The sequence below is a fragment of the Mycothermus thermophilus genome (genome assembly GCF_041956435.1).
Source record: "Mycothermus thermophilus strain CBS 625.91 unplaced genomic scaffold VTJ04scaffold_5, whole genome shotgun sequence".
NCBI lineage: Eukaryota > Fungi > Ascomycota > Sordariomycetes > Sordariales > Chaetomiaceae > Mycothermus > Mycothermus thermophilus.
Window position 1 is genome coordinate 2,891,468 of NW_027191431.1, and position 27,679 is coordinate 2,919,146.

Consider the following 27,679-nt stretch of genomic DNA (forward strand, 5'->3'; position numbering starts at 1 on the left):
CGGCCAGCAACCTAGCACATCGTGAACCATCAACGCTTCTAATCATGACGGAACGTGCACTTGTCGCCCTTTGCGCACTTGCCCTTGGCCCAGAACAGGCAGGGCTTTGTGCCGACAGGATTCTGGTTGCCTGCGCCACCCTTCTGTCCGGAACCGGCGTTATCGCCACGGCCGCCATTACCACCACTACCACGATTCCGATGGCCGCGGTCGCGATGATAATCCCGATCGCGGCCCTGCTGCTGCTGATCGCGATCGCCGGCGCCATGGGCGTCACGGCCGTTCTCCCTCTCCCAACCCCTCTCGCGGTCGTTGTACATCTGGCCGTAGGTCTCCCGCTCTTGATGGGATTGACCATAGCCATGGGCAGGGCCGCCGTAGCCGGTGTGCTGTTCGGGCGGGGGAGGAGCGCCGTAGCCCTGGGTCGCGCCAGATGGATTGTAGCCACCTTGCTGGGCACTGGAATGCTGGTTGTAGTAAGGGTGTTGGTAGCCGTATTGAGAAGGTGGTTGCTGGGGCTGCTGAGCGCCCGCCGCGTTTCCGGCCAAGCCGAGCAAGTGCTGGATCTGCTGAGGATCGACGGCTTGATTAGGATTCGCGGCCTGGAATGCCTTGAGCACCATCTCGACTTGCTGGTTCGGGTCAGCAGGAGCTTGCGGGGCAGGCTGTCCAGAGGCTTGCTGGATCCCGAGCGCTGCGAGAATACCAGCAATCTGGTCGGTGCCGGGGGCCGGCTGTTGCTGGGCCTGTTGTTGGCTCTGCTGACCGTACCAATTTGGCTGTTGAGCAGGCTGCGCTTGGTACTGCTGCTGCGTCTGATATTGCTGGTTCTGCTGTTGCTGGGCGGCATAATACTGGGCCCAGGCGGCTGCATAGTCAGGCGAAGCAGTTTGAGCCGGAAGGGCAGCGACAGCCGGAGGCTGAGAGACTGTCTGCTGCTGGCCAGAGTTCGGAACGGGTGCAGCGGGCGCGGTTTGTTGGCCAACGGGCTGGCACGGGTTGTTCTGAACCTGTAGTGCGATGACCTTCAGGTTGTAGAGGATTACCTGAAGCCGCTCGTCCTGAGAAAACTCTCCATCCGGCAACCGGCGGAACCTCAGGTTGTTCGGGTCAGGGTCCTCCCAATGCTTGAGAGAATCCGAGGTAAGCAGTTCAAGGGTCGCTTGATCGCGCTTGGCAGCTGCTGCAGAGTCGTACCACTGTCGGGGTTCCGCAGGCACTGGTTTGGCGTACTCCTTGGAGGGTTGCTGCCACTGCGGCGGCGGGTTGTTCTTGCGATGCAGAGCTGCCCGAGCCGCGTGGTATGCGCCCCATTTGCGGAAATCATCCAGTCGAGCAAAGAGTTCCCGGCAGTCGGGGACCTGGGGATTCAGGTACACGTTTCTCGGGTGAACCTCGCCAGAAGATGGCTCCGGAGGAGGAGAACGCGGTGAAGGCGGGATATCCTCCTTGCTGTGGTAAATGACCATGAGTTCCCGGGACTCGCGCTCCTGAGTTCGCTTTTGCTCTTCAGTCTCGAAGGTCTTGATGCCGCCGCGCGTGACGTAGGTGCGCTCGCGCACCTGTGGCGAGAGGCCGGTGAAGTCGATGGCAGAAGGTGTATCCCACTCGCGCTCTTCGAAGTCGTCATTGAGCATGGTCTTTTCGCGGTGGAGACGCTTCATCATTTCGCTCTCTTCGCTGTTCATGGTGCGATAGAGCTCCCTGCCAAGTCGTGCCTTGTTCGCCTCGGCGATTTCCTCAGGATGGCGCGTGAACTCGCGCACCTCAACCAATGCATCGCCGCTCTTGAAGGTGACCCTGAGATGGCGCCTGGCCTCCTTGCGCAACCGGCGTTCCCGCTCTTCTGGAGTCTCCGGAGCAGCGGGGGTTTGCTCTTTCTGCCGGGGGCCCTCAGGGGTCCGGATCTGCTTTTCCTCCTCAATCGTCTCGATCAGGGCAGAGATGCGGGACTTGGAAGGGCCAGCAGCTGACTTGCTCGCCTCTGACTTAGGCTTGGTGACCTTCGAAGCATTAGATGTCGTTGCGCTTGATGTTGACTTGGTAGCCCCAGCAGACGCCTTCGAGGCCGGCTCTGTCTTGCCCGAGGTACCCTTCTCGTCCGCCTTCACAGGCTCCGACTTGGCTGCCGGTTTGGTCGCTGGGCGCGTCTTGCCTGGAAGGAGGAGCGAAGTTCGCGATTTGGTCTGAGGAGCAGTCGAATTGGACGAAGACGAAGTAGTAGCAGTCGAGGAAGCAGTAGAAGGCTTCGACGCAGGTGCCTTTGCACCGACAGATGACGATGCTTTACTAGCGCTTGACGTGTCCATAGCGGGCTTCTTGCTCGAGCGTGACTCGGCGCCAGTGTCCGCCTCACGAGGTCGTTTCGCGCCAGCCGCCGCCCCGGCGACCTTGGTCGCGGGTTTGGACGACGTCTTGTCACTAGCCTTGGGGGGCATCGTTTTGGAAGCCGTAGATGTGGCTGTCGTGGTTGCGTCGTTGGCGGGGTTTGGCGGGGTGGTGGTCGAAGTCGTTTTGGCGGCGTCGGGATTGGTTTTCGCAGCACTTGTTTTTCGGGCCTTGTTGGACGCTGCACTTGCGGCATCGCCTTGCCGTTTACCAGTGCCGTTTTCCTCCCTCTTTGGTGCATGTTCATAAATCCGGGTAATCAAAGCTCGGGCCTCCTCGTCGCCCTTCTCAACCACCTTCTTCCGAACCTTGTCCATCCAGTCCAGAAACTCCAGGTCTTCCGAGATGAACTTTGCCATCACAAACAACTCCAGCAGAGCCTTGACGAGGGGAGAGGTTATTTCACCTGCGTTTATCAGGCTCACGAAGATGTTCTTGAACATGGCCTTGAGCCGCCCCATGCTCTGCAAGTTCGGGAATAAGTCTGCAGCATCGGCACGAATGCCCGCCACGATGGCAGCTGTGAGACGTTTCTTGGCCATCTCAAGAGATGCGGCCTCCTGCTCGGAACCTTTCTTCTGGATATCGCGGAGCTGCTGGGTGAGCGTTTTCAGCAGATCCAGATATTCTCCCCAGGCGACGTTCGACAGTAGCTGATTGTCACGGTGAGCAGGATGCCGGCGAATCAATTCTCCCGCAAGGACTTCCGCCTCGACAGGTTCCTGGAGGGACCACCCCTTGACTATCGTCAGCAAAACGCTAGAAACATCAGATATGGGAGAGCCCAAACCAACCTCCTTCGCCCCGCTGTCTCTGAGAAGCTTCCTACACACCTCGGCCGGCATATCTAGGATACGTTGTTAACACCCATTTATACGAAGCGGGATCAGAAGGACGACCTACCTGGATTGGCCCGCTTCAGCTCGATCTCGAGCCTAATGTCAGCCCTGCGAATGTCGATATCGTTTGTAGCAGCTTTACGTGCGGCCTCGTGGTTTCCAACGGCCTCGGCCGTTGTCCATCCACGCCACATCTGAGGGAACAATGGACCGCGCTCTCCCTTCGTCTTTATCGGAACGTATCGCTTGATGGGCGGCGACTTTTGCAGCTTCGTCGGAGCGTCACCAAGGACGAGGTTCGGGACCCCTTCCCACATCCGCTCTGGATGTCCCTTCGCACTCTCCAGGAGAGCGGTCTCCTGGTGGTAGATGGTGCAAACAGGATCTGCAGGCTCTGCCGACGATGCCTGCCCCTGGGGAGGTTGTGATGCCGGGACAGCCGGCGCAATAACCCTAGCCTTCTTGGAAACATTGACCGAAGCCGGGGATCCGGGGACAAAAGCCGGCTGTGACGCAGCTTCGTGTTGAGCAGGTTTCTGGGTGGCCTGAGGTTCCTTGGACTGGATGTTTTGGGGGTGAGGCTGGGGAAGTTGGTGGAATTGAGGTTGGATGGGTTGTTGAATTGGCTGCCGAGGCGGTTGCTGTGGCTGGAGCGAGTGTTGGACAGACTGTTGGACCGGTTGCCGGACTGGCTGTTGAACTGGCTGCCGAACGGGCTGCTGAACCGGATGCTGAACCGGATGCTGAACTGCCTGCTGGACCGGCTGCTGAACCGGCTGTTGGATCACCGGCTGTCCCGACGGTTGGGCCTGTTGGGGGAGCGTTACAGGGAACTGTGGTTGCTGACTTTGCTGTGAGCTTGCAAACACCGGCTGCTGGAACCCAGTCTCGGGTCGTATCTGGGAGGCCACACCAGGGCCGCGGTCAGGAAGAAACCCAGGTCCTTGGTTGGATATATGGGGATCAATGGCGAACTGGGCAGGGGGGGCCAGAGGATTGTCGAACTGGACCGGATCCTGGATGGCTTGGGGGCCATGAGCCCAGTGGTGAGGGTGATGATGGTAGCCGTTCGGGGCCTCAGCAATAAGTCCGCCATCAACCTGGTGGTTGATGAATGGCTGCTGGGGGATTGCCGACTGCTGAACATATGACACCGCTGGGCCTTGCGCTTGGTTTGGCCAGACGGCTTCATTGCTCTCGCCGTAGGATACGGGGAAGAGGGAGGTGTCAATGCCAGCGGTGCTTTGACCCTGGGGCAACTCGGAGCCGGAGAAGACGTTGCCGTGGTCGGCGCCCGCGCCGAAACCAAGGTCATGGTTTCCGGGTTGAGGAGCCCAAGCGCCATTGCCGGTGCCACTCAGATACCAGCCGGTGGCATCACCGGCAAGGTGCTGCTCCATCGTTGCCGTGATGTCCCTGACGTTGATATGACTGGTGTGCAACTAACGGGTTGTGACGTTGTGTCGCTCGGTTTGTGGCATAAGAAGTGAAGTCGAGCTCGGATAAAAGGAAGAACTTTTACTAGTCGGGGTTTTTGTGGGCAGGGTTCAATTATCGGGGGATGTGTGGGGTGAATTCCGGATTCGGACTAGTGCGATACGAGACCAATCGTCAGCCAACGAAATCATCGAAAACCAAGGGCATTGCGCATTTCGCATCGCGCAGCCAAAGTCCAACCCCGTGCACCAAGAACCAAGACTGATGCCCGAAAGATGGCGGCCAGCGAGCACCACGAGTGAGCACCACACAGCCAGACAGCACAGCAGCATTGCGACTCCCATTGCGATGAGAAGCAGCGCCGGTTCGATTCGGGAATGTTGGCAGTGTCAGGTTGTTCTCCTATCGGCGACTTAGTGGTGGTGTGTGGATGGCCAGGGGTGGCGGGTCGGTTTGTCACCCAAACGCCCATGTGTGCCAAGCCCCCTGCGGCCAAGCTGGGCTGCCGAAAGAATGCTGCCTCACCACCATTCTGGTCTCTGGCATGCTCGCTGCCCAAGCACGCTTTCGATTCATGCAATGGACGGAGAGTCGGGCCGCCATCTGGGAGGCGTGTGCGAAAATGCGTGGGAGAGTGGGATGTCAAGGGCTTGAGTTGATGGCGGGCTGTGTGTTGTTGTCCCTGGACTGTTGGGATCGGAGCGAGCTACCCCCGGCTGGTGGAAGGCCGTTTCGGCTGTCCACCAGTGGTGCATCGCACATCAGCCCGAACAATCAACTCTGCTCTTCCCAGAGCACTGGCAGAAGGAGATCCAGGATCTTCAACAGGACTCAGACCATCCGCCGCAAAGGACGTTGGATCCAGAGTCAAGATCTGGCATTTGAATTATCGCCAGATATTGCAGTTTAATGGGCCCCTGGGGCCTCCTTCAGAAGACTGTGTGGTTGGTGTGTTTGGTTTGGCCATGTCTTGGCTGCTTTCGCACGGCTGGCTGTCTGCTGTGGTGCCTCACTGTGTTGGCTGGCCTGCACAATTCTCCCTGTGCCCGCGTCTTAGGTGTTACGTGCTCCTGTGGCGATGGTGGCCGGCAAAGCATCCACCAGCCGCCCAGCACGCAGGTTTTTGCCGCCTTCACAACCCTCCAGCACACGGATGAAGGCCGCAGAGCCTTGGGCTGTTGGCTTGTCACGACATTCCCTCCTTTCCTTTAGGTGGGAGTACTCATTCAGATATTCAATGTTGGGATGGGGAGTGATTCATGCATACCCTTCTTTCAACGTGTCCTGCTGCGCTAGGAGCGCGATTTCGTGTCCTCCGTGTCAAGCTCGACCGGCATGGTTGGAAGAGACTCGATGATCCACGGCCCTGAACGAGATAATCTCGTGGATATTTCTTTACACGAGCCCTGGGGCGAGATCTGAGCAAGACGCAGATGGGCGGGCGCGTAGGTGTCCAGAGAGGACCTGAGAAGGACAATGCAAATAGGTTAAGTTGGTCCAGTAAAGACCCAACCCAAGAGGTTCCCGGACAAGTACGGCTGGTTTAACCAGAGATTAATCTTTGAATGGTGCGGCGACAATGGATTTTAGACCCAGGAATATCAGATTCGAGCGGGTGGTGATGGATGGATGGAGTTTGGAACAGCAGAGAGGAAGACGCGATGTCCATTGTTGTTGAAGGAGAGAAAAGTTGACGCCCAGTTTGCGGGTCAGCCGCGACCGTCATTAAGGGGAGCTCGCTTGCCAAGGGGGCTCAGCATGATCCGTGCGCTGCCACATGGAAAGGCCCATCCCATCGTTTGTCTGAGTTCACACGGAGCAACCCACCTGAAGCTTGGCATGGGTTACCCGACTTCGACTGAACTTGCTTGTGTCAAAAAACGTGTACAGAGTATTGACGGAGTATGTCCCTCTTTTAGTTAGACTCCATTTGTGCTTCTTAAGAGGATATGAATACACAATCTCAAGAGGTAGTAAAAGGAATTTGGTATGAGGGGGGAAGTTTTGAAAGTGGCTGACTATTCTGGAACGTGGTTCCCAAAAAGTTCTTGTGTCGCCAAACTTGGCAACAGACTTTCAGGTGGTTGTCAACGGCAAGGAACAACGTGAACACAGTCTCTTGCACTGTATACACACTCCTCTTGCCAACCACATCAGCGGCACTTCGAACCATGCATCCTCAATTCTACTAGAGGTATTAGAAAGAAAACTAGATGTTTTATAACGATGGGGGTTTGAGCTGAGCTGATTTGGGCGACAAAGAGTTGAGTTAATACGCTGGCTGGAAATCCCAACCTCCGTACCTTCGTCAGAGCTTGTGGTGTCAACGGCCGGATCCAGTAAGTCATCACAACCGACTTACCTGGCCACTTCTTGGCACCCATCCTCAACATCACCCATCCCACGTTGGCTTCGAACATCTGATTCTCGCCCAAGAAACCCACCCTCGAGCTTCGGAATCGACCTCGACTTGTATGCCTTGGACCCGGCAGAGTATTCCGAACTGAGAAGCCCGGAATCGGACCGCCTTGACCCCGCAACGGCTTGGTACAAAGCGAATCCTTGCGGCGCCTCGAAACCCGACTGGCCTGGGATTCGCAACGACATAGAAGAGGGAGAATCTTGGAAACGCCAAAATTCTTGTCTTAGTCGTCGACGGATACCTTCCGTCTGGCGCACGCTGACTGGCCATGGCGGCTCGAGGGGCTTCGCTGCGCGACAAGCAGGTTTGTATGTACCCCTCATCATGGGCGCGAATGGTGTGGAAGTACCAGAGCTGACGAGGACAACTCCAGTCGCTATCAAGAAACTCTTGAACTTGAACGAGCCGCTCGAAACTACCGAGACTGACGACCCTCATTCCACGGGATTCTCCTTGCCGGCACCCATCACAAAAGATGGAATTCCAATCTGGAAGCTCCTTATCTTCGATGTGAGCACCACACCACGCCATATCAAATAACCTCGACGCTGTCTCCCCGCTTTCTTGCCGGCGGTTATAAGTTCAAACCGGGCATATGGCTGACCCATTGTTCCGGGCAGGATTTCGGCCGCGATGTCATCAGCCCCGTCCTCCAGGTGTCGGATCTCAGGTCGATGGGAGTGACAATGCACATGTGAGCCTGGCCTGGCCCTTTTGGTCACAGAGACCCATGCTGAATGTTTGAAGGCATATCAATTCCCAGAGAGCTGCAATTCCCGACGTTCCCGCCATCTACCTTGTCGAACCCACCGCGGCGAATCTGCAGGCGATTACCAAGGATTTGCAAAAGGGGCTTTACAGCGCTGCCCACATCAACTTCCTGTCGTCAATACCCCGGCCACTTCTGGAGGACTTCGCAGCACAAACAGCTGCTGCCGGAACCTCGGAACAGATTGCCCAAGTCTATGACCAGTATCTGAACTTCATCGTCACCGAGCCAGATCTGTTCAGCCTCGGCATGCAGAAGGAGCATACATATTGGGCCTTGAACAGCGCAAAGACCAAAGACGAAGAGTTGGACCATGTGGTTGACAGGATCGTCAGCGGTCTGTTCAGTGTTGCTGTCACCTCAGGTATGTTGAGCTTCCCGAAGGTTGGTTGCGGAATTGACAGCTAATGCGTGCCACAGGAGTCATCCCTATTGTACGTTTCATTGCACTCAACCAACATGCTTCTCCTGATTCATCGATCCTAACAACCATTAGATCCGTTGCCCAAGAGGCGCTGCTGCCGAGATGATCGCAATGAAGCTTGACCGTAAACTCCGGGACCATGTGGTCAACTCGAAAGATAACCTCTTCTCGTCACAATCGCGTTCGGGGCCCTCTGGCGCAAGCCCTTCGTCACGACCCGTGCTTATCATCCTGGACCGGAACGTGGATCTGATACCGATGCTTTCTCATTCATGGACGTACCAGAGTCTGTGCTTCGACATCTTCAAGGTTTGATTTCTCCCCTCTGATACCGCGGTGACAATGTCGGCGTTACTAATCCCCGAACAGACTGAGTTGAACCGCATCACCATCGAAACCCCCGTGGACTCTAGCAACCCATCCAAAGGCACCACGAAGAAGACGTATGACTTGGCTGCCAAAGACTTCTTCTGGGCCAAGAATGCCTGCTTGCCGTTCCCCCAGGTAGCTGAGGACATTGGTATGAAGCTCCGGAAAACCCGACAGCTTAGCTCGCGGGCACGACACTAACAATGACGGTGTAGATGCCGAACTTACTAAGTATAAGGAGGAAGCCGAGGCCATCACCAAAAAGACCGGGGTCAGCAACTTCGAGGACCTTCAGAATGACACGAGTGCCAGTGCGCAACATCTCAAGGCAGCCATCACGCTTCTTCCGGAGCTCCGGGAGCGGAAAGCGACCCTGGACATGCACATGAACATCCTAGCAGCCATTTTGCAGGAGATCCAGAACCGGCAACTGGATAATTACTTCCAACTGGAAGAAAACGTGATGAAGCAGACCAAGGCGCAAATGCTAGAGCATATCAAAGCAGCTGACAAGGGCCAACCGTTAGACAAACTACGATTGTTTGTCATTTGGTTCCTCAGTACTGAGCAAGATGTTTCTCGGCAAGAATGGCAACAATTTGAGGAAGCCCTCGAGGCGGCAGGGTGCGACAAGACGAGTTTGGCTTACATCCGGCAGTATGTAGTTCCATGCCCGCTCCCGCCAAAGAACATCTTGCTAATCACTGATCTCTCTTTAGGGTCAAAGCAACCACCAAGATGACACAGCTTACGACCATCAACAACCAGGGGACAGCTGCCCAGCAACAATCCGGGTCTTCTGACCTCTTCAACCGCTTCTCAGCTATCTCGAGTCGGTTAACGGACCGCCTCAAGGAGACGGGTGTGCCAACGAATGCGCTCACATCTAACGTTGCTTCGCTGCTTGGTGGTATCAAGAACTTTCTGCCCGTGGATAGGGATCTTACAGTGACCAAGATCACTGAGTCCATCATGGATCCTTCCAGCGCCAGTTCCTCCGCCATCGCCAAGACGGAAAACTACCTCTACTTCGACCCCCGCAGTGCCAATGCTCGCGGCACGATGCCCCAGCCGTCTGCTGCCCTGCGCGGAGGGGCTTCGGCGCCGGGTGCTCTGCCTGGTGGCCCAGCTCCTGGTACTGGAGCCACTTTCGGTCAGCGCCGGCAAGGATTTTCGGAAGCCATTGTGTTCATGGTCGGCGGTGGGTCCATGGAGGAGTACGGGAACCTGCAGGAGTGGGCAGCTCGCTCCGGAACTGGTGATCGCGTGAAGCGAAGGGTTATCTACGGCGCCAGCGAGTTGATTAATGCTAGGCATTTCATCAAGGAGGAGTTGGAGAAGTTGGGTAGGGAGATCTCATAACGGACATGAGGCCTTGTCTTCATGCCATCCCTGAGTGTAGCTAGGGGCTCTGGGTTGTCAAGAGCCACGGGCTTGAGAGCCGGCGTGTTGCAAGGTAATCTGAAAATATACCGGACCTCGCATGGTCCCGTCCTGGGATACAGACACAAGACTCTAATCCAACATGTTCCACGAAAGCGACGGCAAGACGCATAGCCGAAAAATTGGAGGGGCTAACTCCAGGGACGGCAGGGAAGTCGGAACTGTGGCTTGCCACGTGCTGGGACTTTCACGTCTCTCAAGTCGGATATCATTGATCTGGTGTCAAATTTGTCTCTGGGCAATGGACATTCAAGTCCCTGCTTGTAGCACCTAAGTTTAGCATATCTTCCAGCCAAAGCCTTCCTTGATTCCCCGCTTTCGCTGTCGTTCCAACAGCTATTCCCACTCGCGTCATTGTCACCTGTCGAGCGCGCCAAGCCAAGCGTTTTCTCGAACAAATGGTGGAATGCCGCGTTGGTGTTTGTGGCTGGGGCACTTCTAGGCCGCCATTGAATGCTATTTTTGACATCGCCACAATCCGCAGTGCCTTGGTTTCCCTGTTGGCTTACGTGGACTAGGATGAAGGAGGCGACTGTAAGCGTAGACAGCCAACGTCGATAGGATGGTATAGTTCTTTCGAACGACTCGAGTTTTGCTTCATGGATCATGGCCATAATATTGAACTAGTTGAGCGAGTCAAGCAAAGAAGGTTTGACCCATGGACAAAGTATGTACCTAAATACAGGAAATCGGCCCAACTGTGGGTATGCGAGTCGTGAAATGGACCGGTATCTAGTGAGATTCTTTACTGCTTGCCTGGATTCATATCCGTTCTTGTGGTTCTCAGAGTACTACACCATACGTCCTTGTCCATATCACGTTATATTGGGAGGCCGCTCAAGACATATGCAAGGTGGTTGTGGGGTTCCATCTCCATGAAGCCAAGGACGGAAAGCGGAGCGAACCATTCTTGGTTTCCAGGTCCAACATCTACTAATAAACCCGCCCAAAAGTCGGGCGCCAGCCTCTATCCAACATCGAGTGGCACAGCCTCTACTTACGGAATAGAGTATAGCGTTGCAAGCACTTCGAGGCTGAGGTTCTCTATGGATTTGAACCGACACAATCCACATAGTTTTTTTTCTACAATTATTATCCAAACTTTGGCTGCAGAATTGGAAATAAGTACCTGCAATCGGATTCTCAAAGTTCGGTCCATCTGCTACATCACCTATGAAGACAAGTTCAACCGAACCCCACCGCAATAACTTAACCTGACCTCCACAAATGCCGTTTCCGCGCTGTCTCAGCAAACAGGGTCCAATCAGGTGTTGGCTCCTTCTTGTGGGAGGTTGCAATCAGCCCCAAATCGGGCACTGAAACAAGGCTCTCCTGCCCAGCACTTCCCAGCAAGCAGAACCCCTTCATTCGTCGCGTCCTCTTCGCATCCCTGTCATCCGTTCTTGCGGCCTGGCTCCTGAAACTCCCACCTCCTGCCCAGCGACGATCCTTCTCCTTCGAAATAGAACAAGACGCCCGCAAAGGTCCGATTTCACGACCGCTCGTTGACTAGCAACCAACCGACCGACAAAGGGGAACTCACGGTATCCGTCAGCGGCTTTCTCGAGGCTCAGAACAAGCCATAGCTCCCGTGGCCCACTAGCCTGCCCAGCCGCACGCGACGGGGCACCGGCCTCCTCCTACCTAGAAACACAGCCATCCGATCCTCGCGCTTCCTCTCGGCCTGAAAGCCCACAAAGGACACGCGGCTCTGGCGGCGCAAAAAGGAGAAACGAACCCGGAACACGGCGGCAAGACGTACAATCATACCCCGACCAACAAAGTCGTCTGCATTCCTGCCGCGAGCGAAAGCCCCTCTGGCATTTTGCTGAACGGACCCCTCTGAGACGACCGACCCGAGTCCGCATTGCGGCGCTTGATCCGAATTCCAAACATTCTTGACAGCGAGGGGCAAATACATTCCTACGCTGTAGCAACGGCAGAGTTGCTTGTGTTTCAGACAGGTTTCTCAGCACTCCGCAACCATGTCGTACAGTCGGTTAGGCAAGTGGTCATTTCTCTCCGCTCTTCTCTTCACATGGCCCTCCCTTTTTGCTTCGCGGTCGACTTCACTCTGTCACGCGCCCTCGTCGTCCACTCCTCCAACCCGAGTGACAGGCTCCTCGGGTATATTGTGTTCCTTTTGCTTTGCACTTAGAGATTCTGGGCATCAGGCACCCGGAACATACTGTTTTTGGCGCCACAATCTTGTTTGCTCCTGTTTTCGGGGACTCGGGACGAGATCTTTTGGTTGTGAACAACCCCAAACGTGCTGTTGAGTTCAACGGCACAGGTTTCTTTGACTTCGGGTACTCACACCGGTCCGTGCGACCTTGGGCCTCAGGAATGGTTTTTGCTAACCATACCTCTCTATCCAGACGACGATTACTACGAAAGCCATCCCATGGAGACACGGCCGCCGCGCCGGACGCCTTCTCCGGGGCACCCTCTTCAGCATGGCTATCATATGGACGACCCCTACAATCAATCACACCTGGACATCCCTGGAGGTCCTGGGAGGTACAGTCCTGGCGACGCGTTACACATGCAGATGGCTGTAAGTCTCAAAGCCCCTCGCTGAGTACTTGACTTAGGTATTCGGGGGAAGGTTGGAGCTGACAACGTCGGCAGCAATCCGTAGACAATCTCGGAAGCTATTCAGTCAACCCTGAAGCGCACCATGATGCCTATTATAACCAGCCATACGAGCCGACTCCGAACCAAGGATACGACCAGGGCTACGACTACGATGATAGGAGACCGATGATACCGCATGGTCCGCATATGGACCAACCATATCATGATGATGTCCAGCAGAGGGCCAGCCCTGCGCCGGTCAAGAGGTCGAAGACGGTCAAGAAGGTCCTGTTGTATCGGGGAAACCTGGTCCTCGACTGCCCGATCCCGCCCAAGCTTCTGAACCAACTGCCCCACGGCGAGCGTGATGAATTCACGCACATGCGCTACTCGGCGGCGACTTGCGACCCGTCCGAATTCTACGAGTGCAACTTCACTCTTCGCCAGAAGCTCTTCAGCAAGCCGCGACACACGGAGCTCTTCATCGTCGTTACAATGTACAACGAGGACGAGATTCTCTTTGCCCGGACCATGATTGGCGTGTTCAAGAACATCGAGTACATGTGCAAGCGTACCGAGAGCAAGACGTGGGGCAAGGACGCCTGGAAGAAGATTGTTGTGTGTGTCGTTAGCGATGGTCGCGCTAAGATCAACCCCCGTACGAGGGCTCTTCTCGCGGGTATGGGTGTGTACCAGGAGGGTATCGCCAAGCAACAAGTCAACGGCAAGGACGTCACGGCCCACATTTACGAATACACCACTCAGGTCGGCATGGTGATCAAGAACGACGTCGTCCAGCTGATTCCCAAGCAGCAACCCGTGCAGATGCTCTTCTGCCTGAAGGAGAAGAACCAGAAGAAGATCAACTCCCATCGTTGGTTCTTCCAGGCCTTTGGTCGCGTGCTGGAGCCCAACATCTGCGTGCTCATCGACGCGGGTACCAAGCCTGGCCACAACTCTATCTACCACCTGTGGAAGGCGTTCGACCTCGAGCCCATGTGCGCTGGCGCTTGCGGTGAGATCAAGGCTATGCTTGGTCCAGGCGGAAAGAACCTCCTCAACCCTCTGGTTGCTACGCAGAACTTCGAGTACAAGATGAGCAACATCCTCGACAAGCCCCTGGAGTCTGCCTTTGGCTTCATCTCTGTGTTGCCCGGTGCGTTTTCCGCCTATCGGTACATTGCCCTTCAGAACGACAAGCGCGGGCAGGGTCCCCTGGAGAAGTACTTCGCTGGCGAGAAGCTCCATGGTGGTGACGCTGGTATCTTCACAGCCAACATGTACCTGGCCGAGGATCGTATTCTCTGCTTCGAGCTCGTCACCAAGCGCAACTGCCACTGGATTCTTCAGTACGTCAAGTCGGCGACGGGCGAGACAGATGTGCCGGACACGGTGACGGAGTTGATTCTGCAGCGGCGCCGTTGGCTCAACGGTTCTTTCTTCGCCGCCATCTACGCCATCGTCCACTTCCACCAGTTCTTCCGGTCCGATCACTCCATCGTGCGCAAGTTCTTCTTCTTCCTCGAGTTCGTCTTCAACACGGTCAACATGATTTTCGCCTGGTTCGCTATCGGTAATTTCTTCCTGGTGTTCAAGATCTTGACGACGAGTCTGGGCGATGATCACTTGCTGGGCAATGTCGGCAACATCCTCGGCGTCGTGTTTACGTGGCTGTATGGTGTCTCTCTCATGGCATGCTTCGTGTTGTCGATGGGCAACCGGCCGGCTGGGTCGGGCCCATACTACATGGCCATGGTCATTTTCTGGGCTATTCTCTTTATGTATGCTTTCCCCCCTTCCGCTTTCGCTCCCGTTACCACAGCTAACACAAGGACAAAACCAGCTACCTCATGTTTGCCGCCATCTACATTGCCGTCAATGCCATCGTCACGGATCTCAGCGTCAATGGCTTCAGCGTCGACTCGCTCTTCAAGAACAAGGTCTTCTCGACGCTCATCGTGTCCGTCATGTCGACGTACGGCCTGTGGCTTGTGGCGTCCCTGCTCATGTTCGACCCGTGGCACATGTTCACCTCCCTCATCCAGTACATGCTCCTCTCGCCTACCTACACCAACGTCCTCAACGTCTACGCCTTCTGCAACACCCACGATATCACGTGGGGTACCAAGGGTGACGACAAGGCCGAGAAGCTGCCCTCGGTCAACACCAAGGACGGCGAGGGTAAGACGGATTTGCCGGACGAGGGAGACCTCAACGCCATGTACGAGCGCGAACTGGCCGTCTTCGCGACCAAGCCCGTCAAGGAGAACAAGCCGCCCACGCCCGACCAGATCCAGGAGAAGCAGATGGACTACTACCGTGGCGTGCGTACCGTGGTCGTGCTCATCTGGATGATCATGAACTTTGCGCTCGTGGCTGTGGTGCTGTCGTCGGCCGGCGTGGAGAAGATCGTGCCCAACAATGGCCAGTCCGAGGAAGAGATCAAGAGCGAGCGCGCCAACATCTACCTGGGCATTGTGCTCTGGTCGGTGGCTGGCCTGTCGGCCTTCAAGTTCCTTGGCATGCTCTGGTTCTTGATCGTGAGGATGTTCCGCGGCGTCTAAGCTCTAGGCATTGGCGTCTAGAGTTGGGTGCGTGGCATGAGGAAGGGAGGGGTGGATGGTCTGGGATTGCGGCGAGGCGGGGTGCGGAGTTTCTGATTTCTTGATGATACTCTTCTATTCCTGTTTGGTTGTGATTGATTGATTGTTGCTGTTCGGCTTCGGGTTTCAGGACCCCTTGGGATCGGGCCAGTTCGATTCTCGCGGCGTCTCGTCTTGAACCACTACGCAACCCCCCTCGGTCGGCCAGTCAGGATTATCGAGGACACGTCGACGGCAGTGCCACGAAGTGTTTTTTGCGGTCTTGAGTATTGGTCGGCTGAATCATCACGGATGCGCGCGTGTTGTGTTCAGCTGGTTCTTGTCGAGGTTCTCGACGTAATTATGTCGTTTGATTGGAGCGGAGCACCGAGTTTCATAGAGGGCAGAGCGCGTCGGGGTCTTGTTATTGCACATATTGGTAGAAAATAATACCCATATTATTTTTGGTCACTCTTGGTTTCTTACAAGGGAGTGGACGAAAGGCGTTGCAGTCCCGCCCGAAGGGTTGCAGCTTTTGTTGGGTTGTTGTCAAGTCTCAGGGCTTCCTCTGTCTTTTCCTGTCTTGGAAAGTTTGGTTCCAAGATTCTTCGGGTTGCAACCAACCCTGTTTGTCGACAAGATCTAGAACCTTGGTCATTTCTTCAATCCCCCCGACGATGGCTGTCGTCTTTTTGGGTCGCGGTGAGGCTGGAGTTGCCCGTCAGGCAATTTTCAGCAGCCTTCAAGCCGCATCGTGGCCCGAGACAGCGCCCGGCGGTGAGCGTTGCCATTTCCCAAAGAACCAACTCAGCTCTTCAGTTGCATAGCTGATCAATTCATGATGTTTCATGATGCCCAATGTTAACTGCCAACAACTACTCTGTAAATTCAGAGGCCTCGACATGTCGGATTTAATCAAGCGGCCTCAGGGCAGCGTCGGTGACGAGATGGCTGGCTGAGGGGTACTCGGGCCTCATCATCATAGGGCTGGAAAATGCTGGCTGGGCTGTCGTGGCCCTATGGGAGCCAAGAGGCTTGGTCTCGAAATTGGTGACATTCCCGCTGAGCTAACATTAACGTTATTGCTACAGTCATGGCGCTTCTTGGCCGACGTCAACGGCCACCAACAGCGCTCGGAAGCCAACCGAGCCAAGCAAACCCAGAGAGGCTCAGCATCGCTCAGCTCGTGATGTGCAAGTGACGTTGCGGCGCGCGTGCCGGTTTCGGATTTCCCGGTTCGTCCATGTCGGTCGACGTTGGTGACGATGACGAGGTCGTGCCTTGCCTAACATGGGAAAGGCTGGGGGCGGGAAGAAGTCCCATGGTCACTTTTTGGTGTTGTTGAAGCTTTTTTTTCTCGATCGCCGGACATTTTGGAGATGTTTTTGCAGGGCGGGCACTCGGGATCTAGGGACCCCCGGGACGGGCCCACATGATCGCTTTGCCAAAACCTGGGGTTTGCCGCCCTAGCGCCCTGGTCCCAGTCGCCATGTTTGGAAAGTTTCCCCTCTCCTTCGAGAGTTTTCTGCGTTTTCTTCCAACCAGAACATGCCAATTGGAAGTGGGCAAACTCCACAACGGCGAGACAGAGACTTTTGGACAAGCTCACGCGGCCGGAAAACTTTGATGCCAAGTCTCTTCAGACCCCAGCACGAGCCCCTTCACCCCAAGGCCGTTCGCTGCGTGCACACTACAGCGATGCGCCATGAATGAGCCTGGTGATCTGGTCTCGCGCCATCGAAAGCGCCAGAAGGGGCCTCCGGAGTTTGGGGAAGCCGGATGGCTGGACGAACAGGAGCTGCAGATGAAGGGGTGACGCGAGATTGGTGCCAGGGCATACCGATGCTCCTGCGCGAAGGAGCTGCCTCACAGCACACCGCATCGAGCATCGAACACTGCATTGGCGTTTGGTGAACCGCGAGTATGCGATGTGGCTTCCCCGGAGATGGCTGAACCGACGCCAACAAGCCAAGAGAACGTCAGACATGACAGAGGGCAAAGAAGCTCTGGGCACTGCACAGCTAGCCACTGGCGGGGTCGTACAACACCACGCCCAAGAAGGTCGGCCAACCGATCCCGTCCCTTGCAGACCCTCCTCGGTGGAGCCGAGCCCAGTCCCCGGAAGTACCGTTTTGCTGGGCCGCCCAGCGAAAAGGTACCTGGCCGGGGTCCAAACCATTGCGTAACAGAAAGCCATCCGCGAGCCGCGTGACTGGCTTCATGAGATTTCCATCAGCTAACGGCATGCTCGGTGACTGGAGTCTCGGCGCCAGCAACGCAAATTTTGTGCTCCTCAGGGCAACTGACGAAACTGACGCAATTGTAGGAACCGTACGTTTTTTCCAAAGCCCAACTTCTGCGAGAAATGACGACGTTTGGGCGGGATCGTTGCCCAAACCAGGCGCCCAGCGCCTTGGACCTACCGACCTTGGAAGTGAGATGTTTTTTTTCGCCATGGTGATTTCGAAATGAGAATGGGACTTGTCGTTGCCCGAAGCATACACCGTAGTTTCTCCATGCTGTCCTCGGGCGGAGCCCAGGAAGGTCCAGAACTCACGTTCGGTTCTTGGTAGGTCATGTTGTTCTGCAGGAAGCTGGAGCCGCATGTCATGTCTGGATCGACTTGGAGGTGGTGTGTGGATACTGCCCTGCCCCGCAGTCCTCCAGGTTTTTCGGGACAGGCCGAAGGGGCTCCGAGTACGTACCGAAGATACTCGGGAACCCCTGGCAGGCCTCGTTGACGCGGGGCCGCCAGCATCTGCCGGGAGCTTCCACACAACAAAGGAATTTCGCACAGCTTTGTGCAGCAGACATGGTCATGCGTGCTTCCCCTCCTTGGCTGCTGGGCGGCCTTTGGGCCCGAGTGATGGAAAAGGTTTTGCAAGAGGCTGTGGATCCCTGTTTGCTGCCAAGCCACTGACACCACCGGGCACTTACACACAACTTACACACACCTTCATGTCATCAAAGACCGCCACGCCCCTGCTCGCAGGGTCTTTGTGTATATAAGTCCAGTCCTCCATTCCTCCACTCTGCCCTCAAGACCTCGACATCACAGACACAAGCAACACAATCCAGAGTAAAGCAATACAAAGCTTCTCACAACTACAACTCTCCATTGCCACTCAACAACACCTCTTGACCTCGCTGTCAACAAACACTCCAACAACAACAACCACAACTGCCACTTCTCTCTTCTCCCAAAACAACCATCACAATGGCTGGCGTCTACACCATCACCGAGCCCCACCCCACCGTTCCCAAGAACAGCTACGTCCACTCCGGCCGCGGCGGCGCCGGCAACTACTTCCGCGCTCCCAAGACCACCCCGGCCGAGGGCGTCGCGAAGACCATCTCCAACACGTCGACCTCGAGCAAGTCCGGCACCACCCGCTTCCACTCGGGCCGCGGCGGCGCCGGCAACGCCCACGAGGCCGCCGCCCGCATCCCGCTGAACTTTGACGAGGAGTTCGCCCGCGCCGAGGCCCGCGACAAGGCCGCGCACCTGGGTCACGTCGGCCGCGGCGGCGCCGGCAACGTGTTCGTGTCCGAGGACGGCTACGGCGACGGCGAGTCCCTCCGCCGCCGCCCCAGCGGCAGCTCCGACGGCTCGGCCCGCTCCAGCCTCTCGGGCATCTGGAACAAGGTCCGCAACAGCATCGTCCACTAAATTAATTAACGGGCAATCGCCACCGCCGTCGATCCGAGAGCTTTCCTCTTGACGGCGGGCACCTACACACAACACACGCACACACAACCACGACTATCACTGGCTTATATTTCCTTTGTCTTGTCTTACTTCTAATGGTTTTCATGATGGATGGCGGAGGGACTGGTCTGCGAAGCAAGCAAAGCAAGGCGTTTACGGATGGGACGGGAGGTTTGGACTGATGAGTTGAGCACACCTCGCTGGGCCGAGTAATGGGTTTTGTTTGTCATGACGACTCGGGATGGCAAAGGGATCTGAAAAGTTGGGCGGGTGAATTTTCCTTATAACTGTTGTCTTTGTCTTGTTTCCTTGGCTTGGAAGAATATGGGCATCGGGGTGGATTTCCTGTTGGCGTCGCTTGGGATTTGCAGTCTTGTCGGCTTCTTTGACTGGGCCTAGATGGGCTGTGGTCCTTGGTTGATGGGAGGGAAAAAGCATGTACCAGTTATATACCCCATTGAGCGTCGAAATGCATTATTTTGGACTATAATCTCGATCACTCAAGACTTGTCTGTGACTTGTGGTAGTTTGCGACTTTGCTCCAAATTGAGACTGGACTGTTGTCTTCTGCGGCCCAGTTGGCTTCAACACACAGAACCATCTCCCTCAGTCAATAAAAAACCCAAAACAGCTCTAATCAATCAACTCAACCATGCTTCATGTTGAACAAGACACAATTTCAAGCAAAATTGGGTATCATTCGCCTGCCTCTCTATGACGTTCACGCCCGAGCGCTATGCCCAGCCTTCTCCGTCCCTCCTCTGTTAAATACTTGCAAGATCCCAACGACACATATTCAACACTTTCGACCCTGCGTTACTGCACCTCCCTATCATTAATGTGTGATATCCCCCCATTGTCCATCATCATCATCATCATCACCACCACAAGACAGCCCCACAAAACATTGGCATGTCGTCGTTCCCCTCACACGTGCTTGCAGAACGCAAAAGCAGCTGATGTCAGCTGATCACGAGTCATGGCATCTCCTGACAGCGCGAGATGGCTCCATCGGGGCCGCGAACAGTGTTAAAGCGCCGATCCCCGCAACTCGCACGCCACCAGCCTTTACGCAAACTTGGTGTGGATAATGTCTGGGTTCTCGTGCCAGTCGTCGATGCTCACCCACATCTGCCAAGAAGGGGTTGTCTTGTCAATTTTCTGCATGTTCAAGGAGACTGGAGAAAAAAAAATTACTTACCTTCCTAAACGTGCTCAACCCTGCCAAAATACTCCCTCCAATCCAGGTCGAGTACTTGCGCTCGGGCGGCGCAAAGATCTTTATCCTCATATCCTTGACGGCGACACGCTGCACCTCGGACAGCAGGCGGTCGCCAAAGCCCTTGGTCAAGGTGCTGCCGCCCGAGAGCACAATGTTGGAGTACAGATCCTTGCGCAGATCCAAATCGGTCCGGTTGATGGAGTCAACCACGATCTGGTGCACGCCGGGGTACTCGAGTCCTATGATCTCCGGGTCGAAGAGGATCTCGGGGGCGCGAAAGCGTTCGGGGCCGATCTGTAGTTGGAGAAGGTTAGAGTTTCCATGGGTCTTTCTTGGCCGAGGGCCTGGAGCTGGCGGCGGCGGGGGCATGTGTGAAGAACAGTTCGTACCTTAAGCTTGTTCCCATCAGGCAACACATACTCAGCGATGCGTCCAGGATCCAGCTTTGCGGCAGCCCATTCCTTCTCCTCCTTGCGTGGGTCCTTGGCAATGTACGTAACCGACTCCTTGATCAGCCTGACCACCTCCTTCTCGGCGCTCGTGTGGAACACGTAACCGCTCTTGCGCAGCAGCGTCTGCAGGTACTCGGTCACGTCGCGGCCGGCGACGTCGATGCGGCGGATGCTGTTGGGCACGGTGAAGCCTTGGTAGACGGGCACGGCGTGCGACACGCCGTCGCCCGAATCCAGAACCACGCCCGTCGTCCGGCCGCTGGCGTAGAGGGAGAGGACAGCTTGGATCGAGGTGTAGAGCGCGGGGACGTTGAAGGTCTCGAAGAGGATCTGGGCGGCCGTGTCGCGGTTGGAACGGGGGTTGAGAGGGGGTTCGGTGAGGAGGACAGGGTGCTAAGACAGAAATAAGGCGTTCAAGTCAGCGGGACTGCGCGTGTGAGAGCCTGCCCTTGGTTGGCACTCCCATGGGCGGGCTGGTAGGCGTTGAATGATGGGGGGAGTAATCACTTCTTCACTGAGCGTCTTCAGCTCTTCCTCGTACACATAAGCCCAGATCTTCTCCATATCGTTCCAGTCTGTGACGATGCCGTGTTCCAGAGGGTAGTGGATCTTGAGGAGACCGCGCAGCTCGGTGGCCGCCTTTTGTCCGATGAAGACCTCGCCCTCCAGCGCGCCGGCGAGGACGCGCAGGTGCTTTGGCCTGCCGACCCATGAGGGGAAGACACACTTGGGGATATCCTCGCCGGCGAAGCCCGCTCGTATTGTCCCGGACCCGTTGTCCAGGACGATGGGCGCGTTGTGCAGCGTTTCCGCCATGGTTCCTGCGGGGCGGTCTGCTACAATGGCATCAACATGTAGCCGTGTGGCTGGATTGCGAGTATTTTAGGTCGGCGATCTCGAGTTGTATCCCGACGAGGCTCGTTTGGCTTCGAGAGAGCTCTGGTGAGACGTCTCTTGAGGGGGAGTACTCGGTTCCGGTTAGGTTGGAGTTGTCGTCGATTCGAGGCGGCGGCGGCGGGGAAACTCCACAAGATGTGGGCGGAGAGGAAGGAGAGCAACCTAAGCTCCTTGCGTTGGGCGGCGATGAAGATGCTTAGGCTTCCAAGCGATCACAATCGGCGGACGCTGGACTGTTTGTTCTTGGTGTTGAACATGCGGAATCACGACGCGTTTCTCAACCAAAAGGAGACCTGTTCGTGCAGAGGCGCATCATGGTTGATCATTGGACGGCCGGCCCCTGTCAAGCGGGCAAGTGGGTCCGGGCAGGGAGGCCCGCAGCCAAAGCCGGAGGTCCATCAGATTGCCCTCCGCAACTGCTTCACATCAACCTCAACTCCAGGTTTGACAGGGCTTGACAGAATTGTTTTAAAATCTTTCGTTGTTGAAGACTGATCATTCCCCAGGTTGAGAATATATGTTTCAAGGGTTTTTTGTTCCTGGACTACTTGCATCTCCGCGGCATGTGAAGGACTTCCTTTACAGCTCCCAATCTCTTATTAACTCTCTTTGAATCCTGCGGAGTAATCTCCGTCTTCCTCTTCCCCGTCTCCGTATCTTTTTTCCTAACCCTCGTAGTCTTTCCCTACTTATCATCTTTCATTTCCTGTCACCCGTCGGGTTCAGTCAAGTCTGCCCACGTTGATCCATTATGGAGCTTGAGCTCGGTCCTGTGATATGTTTGTACTTCGCTTGAGACGGGCCTCAACCTGCGCCATAGCGCCGACGTTGGACCGCCAGATCTTGACGAGCTCCAGGCCAGCGCAATCGAGTATCTTTTCGAACTCTGCCGCCGTCTTCTCCTTCCCGCTGATGTACATCATGAACAGATCAGTGCGGTACAGCCCCTGCATCCGACCTGCATCGACGCGGTTTGGCAGTACACAGTCAGATATGATGAGGCGCGATTCGGGCCCCATGGCCACGGCCGTGTTCTGGATGATTTTTATGCACTCCTCGGGGTAGAAGTCGTGCAACACCCGGCGCAAGAAGTAGACGTGAGCATCTGGTGTCGGGAGCTAGTTAGCTGACAAATCTCGGCGGCAGAGCAGCACAGCTTGCTTTGGATCGGCTGGGGCGTGAAGAAGTCGTATGCCATCGGCTCAATGTCAGGGATGTCTGCGGGACTCAAAGAGTTGATGACGGCGGGCAGATCCTGGAGGATCAGCTTGCCCCCGAACGCGCCAGAAACTGCTCCTGGATTGCGAGGAGCGCCTGGCCCCGACCTCCGCCGATATCCACGATGAAGGGGCGTTCTGGATGCGCTTGGACATTTCCCTGAAGGCACTCCCACGGGAACATGCCAGATACAGGCACGTTACGCTGAAGCGCGAAGGCAGAATTCCACAACCGACGTCTCGGGTGGTCTTGGTCAACGGCCTCCCAAAAGGTCAAGCCCTCCAGGCCGTTGGACCAGGACCAAGGGGACTTCTTTGGATCGAACAGGTCCTCGGGAGCGTGCGTCTTGAAGTATTCCGGGAGTTTCAAGTGCACGCTGGTGAAGTTCATGCGGCTCGCAAACAGCGGGCCCATGGAGCTCAGCCGGTACGCCCTGGAGAGGTCGTTGTGAGCATAAACGTCCGGCGCCGGCTCGGTGAAGATTCCCCAGGAAATGGCAACGCGCATGAGGCGCTGGATGGCCGAGGTCGCCATGTTGACCTTGAAGGCGAGTTCATCAGCCGAGATGTTGCCATCCTGCGGCACTTGGTCGATGGCCTCGGTCCAGATCAGTGTATGCATGGCACCGCACACCGCCAACATGTCCATCTGCCTGTCCATGACATCGAGAGGGGTCTCCAAGAGCGAACGGACCTTGTCCACCTGCTCGAGCTGGGCAGTGTGCTCTGCTGGTGAAGGCTTGGGGTGAGCTCGGAGGTGCCGGACAAGCTCCTCGGCTGCCTTGAGGGCGGCGCCAGCGTCTTCCATGATGCTGCTCGGACGAAGGCGGTGAATTCGCGGATCTTGTAGCTCGAAGTCTTCCAAGCTTGTATATTCTATATGCCTATGGGACGACTCAGTGTGTAACCTGCGTGACCAATATCACTGAGGCAGTCACCCCGACCATCTACATCGACGAACCTCAACCTGACGACGGAAGGTTCCTATCTCACTTCGGAGTCGTGAGGCCAGACAAGAGCATTACCCAGCCCCCAACAAACCTTCCGTCGAGAATGCGAGTCCTTTCTGATGAATGAGGGGCCTAGGCAAACTCACACTGTAGCTGCTGTGCCCCACAATCATATGCCACCCAAAGAGCTTCTTCAGTTGCCGACCGGAGCGTGCCGTCTTACTACAGCACAGAGCATCAAGCAGAAGCTGTCACGAGGTTCGAGTCGTGTCATACGCGGGTCGTGCAGTTGCATGCCATGTAACCCCGCGATGATGGCGGGGTGGATAGCGGGTGCGTCATACGTGGAGATGCTGCCCATCCTTCGTCGTCGACTTCAGGATATGATGGGTGTTAGTGGCATCCGTTACCAGCACTGTGGTTGAAGCGGGTTTGTCGTCGAGCAGCTTTGCCAACAAACCCGGCCGGTGGTGTCTCGGGAAGGCTTCAAGAGCGTTCAAAGACGGCCCTTGACCGGCCGTTTGTGCATTTCCCTTTCTCCTTTTCCCCATCCCTCCCAAGTACGCCGAGGGTGGCCTAATCCGGATTTCCCCCTCCAACTCCCGTGTTTTGGCACTTTTTCTATCAGGTCTTCCGAGAGATCAGCGCCATGAATCAACAAAATACGCCATCTGCGGCCACTATTTGCAACCATGGGCGCACCACAGCCGCCAGCGACAAGGAAGACGCAAGAATGCGGGGTTCCCAGCCCAACAGCCCCAGCTGCTTCTCTTTCGGGGGTTCGCGCAGGGACAAGACTCCGCGAGAGGGTCGAAGTGCCGATCGAGACGACGGCACCACCTTGTGCTCGACCCCAGCCTCCCAGAGCGATCTTGACATCTCCATCATCAAGGAAAGTCGCCCGGACAGATCTGAGTCTGAGGGTGCGGACCTGGAAGAGAAGAAAAGGCCAACCCCAGCTCGTCGTGTGAGAGCTAGGTCAATTCTTGCGTCCGTTTCCCACTGCACAACTGCCCTCTTCTGCTATCCCCGACGCAGCTCTCCCAGTCCCAATCACAATTGGGTCGACCTCGTGAGCGAGACAGGTGATTTCGGCAGGGGAACCGAGGTGTGTTTGTTTCCAAGGTCCGTTCTGCGAAAATAAAAACCAAACTGAATTCCCCGATTTGGATTGCACAGACCGCCGACGAGGACAGCGATGCCGCGTCTTTGGCCTCGATTACTTCTGTTGCGATCCAAGGGACCATCGAGAATGGTAGGCTGTATGCAGCGTTTGGACAACAGGGTGAGTTGGTTCCTGGGATCGTCCGATGGTCCCCACCAATACCAACCTACCCCCTTGGTTCGTGGGTACGGTACCCAGGCGCAAGGGGCTAACAACCTCCCACCCATGGGACACACAGAGTACGGAATGCCCATGGATTCGGCAGAAGTGGATAGAATAGGTCAGTGAAACTTCGACTGGGCTCTTCCAGAAATATTTGTGATCCCGCAATGTCGGGATTTCCGTCTTTCCGCAATCCTTAACCTGACCCGTCCCCGTCAGGATGCCGCACGCATGTCAAGCTCCGGGGAGGTGGGTCGTCAATATGGATCATAGGTATGGCTGACGACAACCAGGCTTGTGTCACGCAAAGTACTTTGCCCTGCTCGATGAACGGCGTTTTCTCGCCCCGATTGGTGATAATTCCCAGAAAATTTTGGATCTGGGTTGCGGAACAGGTACCCTTTCCCATCAACCCGCCAAGTCCCGTTTGTAAATGAAGTTCCGGCTCGAGCTAACGTGCCGGATGATCAGGAGAATGGACCATTGACGTGTCTGATATGCTCCCATCGGCCAAGGTGCGTCCAACAACCCGCTTTCCGCGCTCGCCTATGGGTAGTATATGAGATTTGACATTTTGGGTTACACAGATAATTGGGGTTGACATAGCTCCGGTTCAGAGAGACTGGTACTACTTCCTGCGGCTAGAAATCCAACTGGTGGTGTAGGCTAACTCCCTCCCAGGGTCCCACCCAACTGCCAATTCGAGCTCGACGACATCGAGCAAAACTGGACCTGGGAGCCGTGCTCGTTCGACTACATCTTTGCGCGCGACCTCCTCCTGTCCGTCCGCAACTGGCCACGCCTGATCGACCAAATCTACCACCACCTCAAACCGGGCGGCTGGGTCGAGCTGCAGTGCATCGCCGGCTCCATCACCTGCGACGACTCGTCTCTCCCCGCCGACGGGCCCTTGCGCGAGTTCTCCGACTTGTTGGCCACCGCCACGCAGTGCTTCGGCACGCCCATCGACGACGCCAAGCGGTACGCGGGCTGGCTCCGTGAACACGGGTTTGGGAGCGTGAGGGAGCATGAGTACAAGATCCCGTGCAACCAGTGGCCTCAGGGTAAGAAGCTGAAGCTGGCCGGGGCGTTTGAGCTGGAGAACTTGACGACGGGTTTGGAGGGGATGGTGACGAGGTTGTTTTCGAAGACGATGGGGTGGTAAGTATTCTTTGTTTTTCTTTTTGCTTGCTTCCGAGTGGATGAAACATGGTAGACTGATGGCGAGTTTAGGTCTGCGCAAGAGGTGCAAGCGTTCCTGGTGGATGTGAAGAAAGATCTCAAGAACGAAAAGATTCGCTGCTACTGGCCATAGTAAGTGCCTACCCGCTTTGCATCCCTTGCTTCTGAACTTTGGACAATATGCCATTGTTAACACCTTTTGAGCACTGTCGTGTATGCCCAAAAGCCAAGAGGCAAAACTGTTTCTTGATAATGCTTGAGGCTGATGAGGCCGACGATTTGGCGGTTATAGTTTTGTATCTGGTTGGCGGCAAGGGGGCAAGGGGTGCACGCATGCTCTGAGTTTATGAGGATGGGTTATGAGTTGGGACACTCAGGGGTCGGTGTTTGGGTTTGGTCGAGTGATACCCAGAGTTGATCATTGGCGTTTGACAGCTTTTCTGGATGGAAGCTTATGAGTGTGTTTGCTTTTGTTTCTCATTTCCCTTTCGGTTTGGCTTGCGATTTTCTAGCATCAGCTACATACCACAGATTGAACACCTCAGATGTGTTCACCATATCATAGACAATTTCACGCCGCTTTGCTTCACGAGCAGTGGCACCAGATTCAAGGACACTTCATGGAACCTCCTAGTGATGTGACATAAATGATAATATATATACTAGAAGTAGACTGGAGACATCCCTCGCTCCACAGTTCTAATGATGTACATGTAGGTATCTCCAATGCTGATGCCCTCATTATCCCAACCCAACGCCGACAAAGGAAAGGAATGGTATGTGACGAGGCCCCCCTTTATTTTTGGTGCCCATCCCCATGGAAGACCGTCTATAATCTTCGGTTGTCGTCAAAAAGTATTCGACACAAGGAATGTATTTAGACATGGTTGTCAAAGACGGTGGCGGCGAGGTACGGCCAGCCGAGAAGACCAGCGGCGACGGGGAAGAAGCTAGAGGGGAGTCCATGTTAGTTTCTTGGTTCATATGGGAGAAGGGTAGATATCTGTAGGACAACGTACACAACAGCGTTACCTCCCGTCCTCTTGATGAGGCGGCCCAGGTCAGGCGAGGCCGGCTTGGCCGCCACGGGCAGGCGCTGGAAGGGGTGCGGCTCAAAGGAACGAGCGAACGACCGCAGGCTGCTCATGAGGGAGAAGTTGGCCTGCTGGGGGCGACGGATGAGACTCTGGGCCGGGCGGGCAGCGACACGGGCGAGCATTTTGGATGTTAGAGAAAGAAGTGGGTTGGTTGGTTGTTGAGTCCGGAGACTTGAGTTGAGATGTCTTTTGAGACAAGAGAGTTGCCCAAGACTAAGCGGAGAGTCGACACTTGGTCGTGGAATGTAGAGAAAGAGAGGAGAGTTGGTTGGCTGTACCCCGAGAGAACCCAGAGGAATGGTTGAGTTGAGAGTTGTTGGAGTTGTGACTGTGTGATGCAGACAAGACAACAAGAAGCACGCCACACCACCAGACC

The 27,679-nt window shown here is 55.8% G+C and overlaps 12 protein-coding genes across 12 annotated transcripts; 6 read left to right on the forward strand and 6 right to left on the reverse strand.

The window, feature by feature from the left end:
- Positions 1–38: 38 nt before the first annotated feature.
- Positions 39–4,627, reverse strand: VTJ04DRAFT_8118 (uncharacterized protein; the record flags this gene model as incomplete). The annotated part of the gene is made up of 3 exons (XM_069366520.1): positions 39–3,125; positions 3,183–3,235; positions 3,292–4,627. 3 exons carry the CDS (start codon positions 4,625–4,627, stop codon positions 39–41), a joined length of 4,476 nt encoding a protein of 1,491 aa, XP_069217446.1.
- Positions 4,628–7,354: 2,727 nt separating this feature from the next.
- Positions 7,355–10,010, forward strand: VTJ04DRAFT_8119 (uncharacterized protein; the record flags this gene model as incomplete). The annotated part of the gene is made up of 9 exons (XM_069366521.1): positions 7,355–7,394; positions 7,460–7,596; positions 7,707–7,780; positions 7,834–8,219; positions 8,276–8,289; positions 8,352–8,588; positions 8,649–8,799; positions 8,864–9,305; positions 9,368–10,010. 9 exons carry the CDS (start codon positions 7,355–7,357, stop codon positions 10,008–10,010), a joined length of 2,124 nt encoding a protein of 707 aa, XP_069217447.1.
- Positions 10,011–11,661: 1,651 nt separating this feature from the next.
- VTJ04DRAFT_8120 (uncharacterized protein) lies at positions 11,662–12,012 on the reverse strand (the record flags this gene model as incomplete). Its single annotated transcript, XM_069366523.1, has 1 exon — positions 11,662–12,012. One exon carries the CDS (start codon positions 12,010–12,012, stop codon positions 11,662–11,664), a length of 351 nt encoding a protein of 116 aa, XP_069217448.1.
- A 64-nt stretch (positions 12,013–12,076) lies between these two features.
- On the forward strand, positions 12,077–15,232 carry VTJ04DRAFT_8121 (chitin synthase I; the record flags this gene model as incomplete). Its single annotated transcript, XM_069366524.1, has 4 exons — positions 12,077–12,095; positions 12,470–12,648; positions 12,723–14,449; positions 14,512–15,232. 4 exons carry the CDS (start codon positions 12,077–12,079, stop codon positions 15,230–15,232), a joined length of 2,646 nt encoding a protein of 881 aa, XP_069217449.1.
- Positions 15,233–15,268: 36 nt separating this feature from the next.
- VTJ04DRAFT_8122 (uncharacterized protein) lies at positions 15,269–15,700 on the forward strand (the record flags this gene model as incomplete). The annotated part of the gene is made up of 2 exons (XM_069366525.1): positions 15,269–15,320; positions 15,402–15,700. The coding sequence occupies 2 exons, from the start codon at positions 15,269–15,271 to the stop codon at positions 15,698–15,700; spliced, it is 351 nt and encodes a 116-aa protein (XP_069217450.1).
- A 2,767-nt stretch (positions 15,701–18,467) lies between these two features.
- VTJ04DRAFT_8123 (uncharacterized protein) lies at positions 18,468–18,920 on the forward strand (the record flags this gene model as incomplete). Its single annotated transcript, XM_069366526.1, has 1 exon — positions 18,468–18,920. One exon carries the CDS (start codon positions 18,468–18,470, stop codon positions 18,918–18,920), a length of 453 nt encoding a protein of 150 aa, XP_069217451.1.
- A 192-nt stretch (positions 18,921–19,112) lies between these two features.
- Positions 19,113–19,397, reverse strand: VTJ04DRAFT_8124 (uncharacterized protein; the record flags this gene model as incomplete). Its single annotated transcript, XM_069366527.1, has 1 exon — positions 19,113–19,397. The coding sequence occupies one exon, from the start codon at positions 19,395–19,397 to the stop codon at positions 19,113–19,115; it is 285 nt and encodes a 94-aa protein (XP_069217452.1).
- A 298-nt stretch (positions 19,398–19,695) lies between these two features.
- On the forward strand, positions 19,696–19,929 carry VTJ04DRAFT_8125 (uncharacterized protein; the record flags this gene model as incomplete). Its single annotated transcript, XM_069366528.1, has 1 exon — positions 19,696–19,929. One exon carries the CDS (start codon positions 19,696–19,698, stop codon positions 19,927–19,929), a length of 234 nt encoding a protein of 77 aa, XP_069217453.1.
- Positions 19,930–20,027: 98 nt separating this feature from the next.
- On the reverse strand, positions 20,028–21,449 carry VTJ04DRAFT_8126 (uncharacterized protein; the record flags this gene model as incomplete). Its single annotated transcript, XM_069366529.1, has 4 exons — positions 20,028–20,090; positions 20,161–20,475; positions 20,571–21,026; positions 21,141–21,449. The coding sequence occupies 4 exons, from the start codon at positions 21,447–21,449 to the stop codon at positions 20,028–20,030; spliced, it is 1,143 nt and encodes a 380-aa protein (XP_069217454.1).
- Positions 21,450–22,279: 830 nt separating this feature from the next.
- On the reverse strand, positions 22,280–23,555 carry VTJ04DRAFT_8127 (uncharacterized protein; the record flags this gene model as incomplete). Its single annotated transcript, XM_069366530.1, has 3 exons — positions 22,280–22,635; positions 22,692–22,826; positions 22,934–23,555. The coding sequence occupies 3 exons, from the start codon at positions 23,553–23,555 to the stop codon at positions 22,280–22,282; spliced, it is 1,113 nt and encodes a 370-aa protein (XP_069217455.1).
- Positions 23,556–24,346: 791 nt separating this feature from the next.
- Positions 24,347–26,456, forward strand: VTJ04DRAFT_8128 (uncharacterized protein; the record flags this gene model as incomplete). Its single annotated transcript, XM_069366531.1, has 9 exons — positions 24,347–24,805; positions 24,877–24,982; positions 25,101–25,142; positions 25,318–25,419; positions 25,496–25,539; positions 25,612–25,649; positions 25,706–26,185; positions 26,258–26,338; positions 26,411–26,456. The coding sequence occupies 9 exons, from the start codon at positions 24,347–24,349 to the stop codon at positions 26,454–26,456; spliced, it is 1,398 nt and encodes a 465-aa protein (XP_069217456.1).
- A 627-nt stretch (positions 26,457–27,083) lies between these two features.
- Positions 27,084–27,425, reverse strand: VTJ04DRAFT_8129 (uncharacterized protein; the record flags this gene model as incomplete). The annotated part of the gene is made up of 2 exons (XM_069366532.1): positions 27,084–27,156; positions 27,226–27,425. 2 exons carry the CDS (start codon positions 27,423–27,425, stop codon positions 27,084–27,086), a joined length of 273 nt encoding a protein of 90 aa, XP_069217457.1.
- Between the last annotated feature and the right edge of the window lie 254 nt (positions 27,426–27,679).